This window comes from Dipodomys ordii, unplaced genomic scaffold, assembly GCF_000151885.1.
Source record: "Dipodomys ordii isolate 6190 unplaced genomic scaffold, Dord_2.0 Scaffold19, whole genome shotgun sequence".
NCBI lineage: Eukaryota > Metazoa > Chordata > Mammalia > Rodentia > Heteromyidae > Dipodomys > Dipodomys ordii.
Window position 1 is genome coordinate 16,256,382 of NW_012267235.1, and position 8,941 is coordinate 16,265,322.

General features: G+C 48.6%; 1 protein-coding gene across 2 annotated transcripts in view; it reads left to right on the forward strand.

The window, feature by feature from the left end:
• The first annotated feature begins 2,333 nt into the window (after positions 1 to 2,333).
• Trpv3 (transient receptor potential cation channel, subfamily V, member 3) overlaps positions 2,334 to 8,941 on the forward strand; it is a 32,778-nt gene continuing 26,170 nt past the window's right edge. Inside the window, exons 1-2 of one of the 2 annotated variants that reach the window (XM_013013188.1) lie at positions 2,334 to 2,397; positions 4,577 to 4,697. In XM_013013188.1, the coding sequence (XP_012868642.1) occupies positions 4,579 to 4,697 (119 nt within the window). In that variant the 5' untranslated portion in view covers positions 2,334 to 2,397; positions 4,577 to 4,578. Of the gene's footprint in view, positions 2,398 to 4,576; positions 4,698 to 8,941 lie in introns of those variants that run through there. The other variant, XM_013013189.1, reaches the window with a different exon arrangement.

An 8,941-nucleotide genomic window follows, 5' to 3' on the forward strand; every position in this document is an offset into this window, starting at 1 on the left:
AAGGAGAACCCAATGTGGCCCTTAGCTGATACCAGGACCAGATCCTGGTAGTGAAAGGTAGTCATTAATTCTTCTTGGCTCTGAGGCATTGGGATCATGGCGATGAGCCCTAATGGACACCCATGTGGTAGTTAAGATGAGAAAGGTAATGCTAGGTTCTGCAAGGCCTAAAGACTTGGTAGAAAGAGTTGAGACCTGTGGATTCATGCTCCTGTGACTGTGCCAGATAGATCCCAGGTTCAGGACAGGAATGTCACCAGATCAAGGATCCCAGATTCAGGTCAGGAATCTCACCAGACCAAAAATCAGTGCTGTTGAAGACAGCTAGAGTCACTGCCTTTGGCTTAAGATGTGGGTTCAGTCCTGCTGAGTCAGTAGTGACGAATGCATCACTAGCAAGCCACAGGCTCTGTACCTTGGGAGGCTATGCCAACATAGTCTGGGTGACTGAGGAGTAAAGACTGACCCAGCAGCCTGGCTGCAGCCTCAGATCCAGTCACCTTACTGAGTTCACACATTGCTCCAGGCTTGTCACCACACCTTTGTTAGTCTGGTTCTAGACTCCAAGCCCCTGCTGATGGGGCTTTTCTCTTTGCAGATGCTTCCTTTTCAAGTTCAACCCAAATGCGTCTTCTGTCTTGAACTCATTCTTACTGCCCCATTAGAGGCCTCCCTTGTCACCTGACTGATGGATGGGTCAGGGTTTCCTGCTTGAGCTGGCCTCCCTTGTGGTTCTGAATCACTCACTGACCCCCTCAGATCCCTCCAGGGCTTCAAGCTGGGTTCTCATGATGGTTGATTAAGTGGGACTGTGGATTAGCGCATGGAGCTGCCATTTCTAAGCATTTGGGGTCCGATTGAGTTTCCATGAGTTTCCATGAGGTAGTGCCTCTGTTGGTGACTGGACCTGCTATGCTCACAGATGAAGGGGATGTCCCTTATTCCTGAATGGCCATAAACTAAGCCTCTGCATGGGAGATAAGAAATCTTTTTAACTAGCTACAAGGCAGAGCATGAGGAAAAGTTTGGACACAAGGAAAGCTTAAAATCTCAGACCAGAACAGCCCCATCTACAAGGTTCTGACACAATCAGGAGCAAGGCAGGAGGGGTGAGGGGGGCTGAGTCAGGACTGAGCAAGTGAGCAACAGAGCCTGGTTGTGCTTCACTCAAGGCTGGATTTTGATGATGGTTTTTCAGGCACATCAATGAGATTTCAAACTGTGAGTGGAAACTTCAGGACTCTCTTGGATTCATCTGCAAAGGCAGTCCTGAACTTCAGCCACAACTAAAAGCTGCTTCTGTCCTGACCCCCTGTTCTAGAAGCTTGTTGTCCCTGACTCCTGCCACATCCCCAGGCCTGGAAGGTTGTGGTGACTGGGGATCTGGAGAAGCATGCTGGAACGTCTCCACTGCATTAGCTCCCAGCCTCCTCACCCAGAGGAACTGGGGTCAGTCACTGCCTGGGGCCCAGTGAAGACTTCTGCTTGGTCCTTGTCATATCCTCATTTTGCCTTCAGAACAGGTGTATGTTCCTGAGTCAAGTCTTGCTCATCTTCTTTCCTAGTAGTGCTTTGGGCCAGCAAAAATGAGCTGTCACAATTTTGTGAGTTCATTCTGTTCTGAGTCGATCTTGCCCTTTCCTTTTGCTCTCTCAGTTAAGCCATGAGTACTTTACAAAGTACAGTAGGCACATTACACAGGTGAAGAAATGACGGCTCAGGAGAAATGATTTGCTCTAGTTACTACATCCAGGAAGGGGCGAGGCTGTCTGACACTAAGGTCCATGATGTATGCTACGGGAAGCACCAACCTTCTGCTGGGGATTTCCTCTGTCTCTGAAGGATATGAATCCAGGGCTGGGTTGGAAGGATGAATGCCAGGTTTTGGGGCTGGCTACCCTGGGGTCTGCCTTCCCTTCCAGGACCCAGGGCGAACACTTAATGATTTATTAAGTCCTTTCACCTCTATGACCCTTGTGATACAGTTGTGAAGTGAATTCTGTGATTCCCATCTTCAGTTAAGAAAACTGAGATTTTTGATGGAAAGTACTTGTTGACCATAAAATACAAGAAAGGGAAGAGTTGGGACAAGACCTCTAGCTTTGTGCCAAGGAAGGGGCCTCCCCAGCCTTTTTCCCTGTGGGGTAGAGCTGCTGCTGTGGGTGTGAGGGTGACTCAGGCAGAGCACGTGGGTGGTGGGTGTGGCCTGCCTGGTGCCTGGCTCAGGTGGCCCAGCCAGTTCTACCTCTGATGCTGAATTTCAGCCACCAGCCATCCCCAGTGTCTAGGATGAGCGCCTCTTGTCATCTCAGCCATCTTCCTGATTGGGGTCTTTGGACCCCAGACATGCGGTGAAGTCAAAGTAAGGACTATTACTATCACCCAGAACATTTCCAGGTGAGTTCCTAGGGCACAGGACTGCCTCTGAGCAGCGCTGGGCATGGGCTGGCCTCTTCTGAGCCAGGACTACCTTTTCCCCTGATAGGCTCAGAAAACTTGGGAAGGAGTTGGGGCTGAACAGAAGAAATACTACCATGCGGCAGGGGTATGGGAGATGACGGGTGCTGGGTTCTGCTGGGCTAAGGAGCTTTTCTCTGTGGTTTGGGAATCCTGGGAGGGAGAAAGCCCCAGGCTGCCGGGCAGTCTCCTATTAGGTACAGGGAGGAGCTACTGGGGGTCAGGAGCTCCAGGGAGTGTGGGACAGGATGAAGTAGTCTAGGGCAGGAGAGGGAAGGGCCTGGGCACTCCAAGGTATTGAGGCAGCAGTGGCAGTGTGTTCCCATGGCCCCCAGGCCTAGTCTATATCCCAGGTCATTTAAATCAGTGTCAGTACTTGAGAATCTCAACATCCATCCACTTCCTGGGTGAGGATGATAAATCCCAGAGAGAGGCAGGGCCAGGACGTCAAGAGAGGCCGTCAGGTGAGAACACAGGCTTTACAAGGTGATGCAGGGAACTAATTATAGCTGCTTGGTCCCAGTGCAGCTTGTCTTGACCTTCTCCTGCCCTGGCTGCCTGAGATAGCTTACACTGGTGGGCCCAGGACCGGACAGAAAGGCTAGCAGAACCTGTATCACGGGTCATGGAGAAACCAGAGACCTTGCCGTGGGGCAGAGGGTCTTCCATTCCCCTCCTTTCTTAGCCCAAGGAAGCCTTTTAGCCTCTTCTGTCTGCATGTCTGTTTTAAGCTGGGGCAAGAAATAAAGGCTGCCCATTCTCTTCAGGCAAAGATGGATAGGAAATCTGAGTGATTTCCCTGAGATGACTTGAGCTGAGATGGGCTCCTTAACTGCAGGCGTCATCTCTGCACACCGCTGTCGCATCCTGCAGGGCCAGCTGACCTCCTCTCCATCCCCATGGCCACTACAAGAGCCTCCCCTGGGCCCTAAGGTTTCCTGTACCTGCTTTTCCCGAGGGGTTGTCCTTCATGCACCCCTAAGCCCTTTACTGCTTGTGCTGGTCTGGGACCAGCCACAGTTTCCAATATGGTGTCTGAAGTCTCTCACTACGTGGCTTGCCTGCCCCTATGCCTCTCCCTGCCAGGGCTCACCACAAGCTCCCCAGGTTTTCTAGCCCTACCACTCACTGATCTGCCTGATCCTTATTGGCCCAGACTGCGTTCCCATTTGGAACTGCCCCTACTTCACACAGTAGCCATTAGGAGTCCTCCTAAGATGCCTTCCTTATTCTCCTTGGAAGCCAGCTTAGTCCCTTTCCCAGCCAGTGCTTCCACACTCTTGGGAATGTAGTGGGGTTTCCAGCCCATACTGGGATGGTAAAGCAGTTGTGGACTGGGAGTCTGCCTCCTCTGCCTGAGGGGTAGGGACTCAACTGCTCCTTCCAGGAAAGACGGGGTCCAGCAGATGGACAGCCATGCACTGGTTATGTTCAGCTTTATGGGGGAGATGCTGAGGGTGATCTGTGTTTTCACTGCAGAGATCATTTGGTCGCTGAGAAATCCAAAAATCAGGGGTTCCTAAGGGTGCTTTACTAGGAGCACAGTGTGATGTTCCTGCTTTGTCAAGGCCAAACCTCCTTGAGAATATAGTTGTGCACGAGAGTTTAGGGAGAAATTGAGAAAGCAGAGCTTAATCTTAGAAGTTCATTTGGAGACTGGTGAGTCTGAGATGGTGATAGAAGAGCTAGGGGCATGGTTGTCTTTGGATGCTTTTCTGGTTCTTCTAGGACTAGAAACAGAATAGGGAAGCTTGGGAAGGAGAAAGATTGTGGGTGCTCTCTTTGTTACAGGGAATGTGAATCAGGGCAGGTTGGTACTACAAAAGGTCTGAAGCTAGCTCAGAGCCAGTGGCTCAGGCCACTGGCTAATCAGGAGGCTAAGCACTAAGGATCACAGTTCAAAGCCAGCCCAGGCAGAAAAGCCAGCCATGAGACTCTGATCTCCAATTAACCACTCAAAAATTGGAAGTGGAGCTGTGGCTCAAAGTGGTAGAGTGCTAGCCTTGAGCAAAAGAGCTCAGGGATAGCACCCAGGCCCTGAGTTCAAGTCCCAGGATAGACCAAAAAAATGGTCTGAAGCTCCCAGAAGCTTCTTCTGACCTCTGTGATTGTATTCTAGCCATGAACACTCATCCCAAAGAGATGGTGCCCCTCATCAGTAGGAGAACCACTGCCCCCTGTGGGAACTCTGTTGTTCTGTCAGAGAAGAGGCCAGCAGAACTCACCCCCACCAAGAAGAGGTAAGACTGTATGCTCAGGTCTGGGCTCTTGGGTGAGGAGCACAGAGGGTCTCCCTTCAGGGACCCTTGCTTCCTGTGACTTAGGACTTAACATCATCTAGGGTGTCCCAATGTCCAACTAGGACAACGGGGGATAGATGTGCTCAGGGGTCTCATTGGGATGTCTGCATGACTGGCTTAGTCAGGGAAGTCTTCCTCGTGTGTCACGGTCAGTGTAGCAAGAACAAAGGGATTGTTTGGACAACCCTTGAGACCAGGAGCAGAAAGTTAGGTAGAATTCCAGATAGTCTCGATGAACCCTGAAACCAAAGATAGAGGCAGACAAATGCAGTATTGTGCAAAGTACAATTTTATTGAGAGTTTAGGGACAGAAATATGTCTTTGGAGAAAGCAAGGTAGGACAATCCTGGAAGCCCAAGCCTGGAGGAAGGGATTTCTATTAGCATAAAAACTGTTAACAGGTCCAGTTGGGTGCAGTAGTATACACTTGTAATCTCAGCTATGAGAGAGGTAGAGATGGAAGTATCATGGTCTGATGCCATCTCTTGGCAAAAAGAGTGAGACTCTACATGAAAAATAAGCTAAAGCAAACAAGGGCTGGTGTGGCTCAAATGGCAAAGCTCCTGTCTAGCAGGTTTAAGGTCTAGAGTTCATCCATCAGTCCTGCAATAAAATGAGAAGAAAGAAGAGTAGGAGGAAGAGGAGGAGGAGAAAAGGCAGAAAGAGAAGGAACAGCTTGGATGCAAAGAGCCAGCATAAGATTTGCAGCTCCCTATTGTAATGACTGTCCTTTAGGGCCAAATGGAAGTTATGACCAAGTTGGCTATAGTCATGTGCCTCTCCATGGGGACACGAGCAGTAGTATTTGATGGTTAACTGGAATCAGGTCAAGAGCACTCAGCACACTGCCTGGGGCATGGTCAGGGCTCAGCATCTCCTGTTAATCTTAGTTTTGCTCGTTTATCACTTTTGTCACTTCACAAGGATCCTGGGAGCTGGGAACACAGAGGAGACTGGGAACTGAGGGACTGTATTAAGTTCACACTCTTGAACATCTTTCACAGCTGGTCCTCTGCCATTCAGCTGTTAGGGTACCCTCTCAAATGGGTCAGCCTAGACAAGGAGGCCACCCTAGCTTGCTTCTCTCAGATGTGGTGTGGACCCTAGTCTAGGATGTCTCATTTACTCTGAGTCCTCTGCCCTGGTTCCAAGGATCCTCTTGGGCCAGAGATGAACTTGGTGCTTTCCTTCAGCTGTTGTCCCAACGTATAATTAAGGTGTCCAGTGTGCTAGGCCCACGCTTCGGCCCAGAATGGAGAGGTGGGGACACAGAGAGAAGGGATGTCTACTCCTGCTCACAGCCTGGAGGAAAGGGCACCAAGGAAAATGTGGAGACTACCTAGAGAGGTGAAGGCTGCCTCTAAGCATGTGGAGGGAGAGCAATGCTAATCCCAGGGACAGTCTTGAGGCATTTACTGCTGGAAGTGATGTTAAGCCTAGAAGAGATGAAGGGAAAGTACGTGAAAGGCAGTGGGGACATGGGGGGCAGTGGCTGGCCACCATGCCTGGGGAGGAGTTTGGTGTTGCTATCTTTGGGGAGATGAGTCTCATTGAGGCCGTGTCATGAGCAAGCTTTTAGACCTTTTCAGGAATCTTTGGTAAGGCTGCTGAATATTACTAACATTGTTTAATTTGTTTGAAAACCTTTTGTATATTCCAATAGTCTGTTTATTCACTGGATTCTTTAATTAGTATGGAACCCTGTTACGCCAGTCTTGCTATGTCAGAAATGTAGATAGATAGACATGCTTGTGTCTTTCTGCAAAGTCAGAATTTTATAAATAACAACAACTTCACAAGTAACAGCAGATTCACAAGTTACACCAATTTGGTTGGCATTAATTCACCAAGTACCCTTGAATTCACTTGATAGCTTAGGCTGCTAGCAATTCAGGATCTCTTTATTTCAGTCTTGCTATGAATGCTCAGATCACTCTGTACACGTTACTATAATATGGAAATGAGAGGATGGCTAGTAAATAGTGTCAATGGCTGCAGGCTTCCAGTCTAAGACTTGAGCAGAGGGTGGATTCAGAGGTAAACAGAGTCTTCACAGGTGGTTAGATGAAACTAGCAAAGTGCTCAGTCACTGAGCCATCACAGGTCAAGCTGTGCCTGCATCCCAGACAAAGGTCACACCTGTCCTGGGTACTTGTGCCAGACCGTCTGAAGCTGGGTCAGTGTTTGCCACTCTGTCCCAGTCCTAGTTTATATAATTCAGGTGAGGAAGGAACATAAATCACTGGGTCTGTTGTTGAGGGCTTTTTTTTGCTGGTCCTTGAGCTTGAGCTCAGGGCCCAGGCACTTTCCCTGAGCCTCTTTGTGCTCAAGGCTAGCACTCTACCACTTGAGCTGCAGCACCACTTCTGGCTTTTTCTAAGTAGTTTATTGGAGATAAGAGGCTCATGGACTTTACTGTACAGGCTGGCTTCAAACTTTGATCCTCAGATCTCAGCCTCCTGAGTAGCTAGGATCACAGGCTTAAGCAACAGTACCAGTTGAGATCTTTGGGTTTTTGAAATGCCAGAGTAAAGGGGATAGCCACTTGAACTAAAGTACAGATTCTACTCCATTTGACCAGAAAAGTCCCCCACAATACCACCAAACATAGTCTCTAGCAATGAGAATAGATGTATTCCCATCTCCCCCAGACACCAGCTTTCCTTGTACCCCAATATATTTCCCAGGTACTCGACTTCTCTTACCTTGCCTAGAGAGGCAGGGAGTGAAGCTAGAGTTATGGACAGTGACTTAACTGGCTATAGCAGCTTTAATTTACCATGGGAGACAGTTGTGACAGGACTTGTTGCCCCCAGCAATCTTGTCTTGGGAGAGGGCTACCATGCTGCTGGCTCTGTGGTCCATCCCAGAGGAAGGGGGCAGTCTTGGTCTACTTGCTGCACATTGTGAAATGAGAAATGAGTTGATATATTTGTTAATGTAATTGTTTATTGGTACAGATAAACTATCAGTTTGTGTCTCATGGTGTGCTGACAGGTGGTAGTGGTTTAACTGCATAAACAAAATGTAAAGTCTACTCTGTTTTGGTGCTTATACTCAAAATGGAGTAGTTTAATTTAAAAGTATTGCTTTAAAAAACAGAATGGGGTATAGGTTACGCACAGTCTAAGAGCTGTTGTTCTAGACAATCTAACATAACTCATAATTCCTGGTGGTCAGTTAAGAAACTTAAGCCGGGCGCCGGTGGCTCGTGCCTGTAATCCTAGATACTTAGGAGGCTGAGATCTGAGGACTATAGTTCAAAGTCAGCCCGGGCAGAAATGGCCTTGAGACTCTTATCTCCAGTAAACCACCAAAAAACCAGAAGTGGCTCTGTGGCTCAAGCAGTAGAGCACTTGCTTTGAGTTAAAGAGCTCAGGGACAGCGCCCAGGCCCAGAGTCCAAGCCCCATGACTGACAAAACAAAAAAGAAAAAAAGAAACTTGGACAATCACAAGAGGAGTGAGCCATTAATGGAGTTTGTGTGGGAGGGAAAATATGGTAAGATTTGAATTTTTATCTTTGTGGAGAATGTATTGCAGAAGAGGAGTCTGTTGGGAAGTCCAAGGGGTAGGTGATGAGTTCCAGGCCCCCTCTACATCCCTGACCACAAAGACACAGAGGTATTGCTACAGCAAGGAAGGAAGAAGAAGAGTCAATAGATACCCACTTCTTCTGAGAGGGAGGATTCAGAGAAATTGCAAAGCCATCTCTGATGTGGGGCAATCAGAGGATAAGGAGAAAAATTAGGAAAAGCCAAGTATAAGTAGGAATTTTTTTTTTGTCGGTCGTGGGGCCTGAACTCTTGGCCTAGATGCTGTCCCTCAGCTCTTCAGCTCAAGGATAGCACTCTACCACTTGAGCCACAGCTCCACTTCTGGATTTTTTTTCTTATGTGGTGCTGAGGAATCGAACCCAGGGCCTCATGCATGCAAGGCAAGCACTCTACCACTGAGCCACTTTCCCAGCCCCAAGTAGGAAAATTTGACTAAGAGCTGAATGAGGGACATTAGGGTGGAAGGAGGAATGTGGGAGGAGACAGTGATGAGACAGGTGTCTTGTGGACAGCCTAGAAGGAACGAACAGAAACATCTCTGAACTGTGCCAGGGGGGAGAAATGAGGACTGGATCTTAGGAAAATCTCAGGTTTTTCACAGCAGGACTAGTTTAGATGTACTTTTTTT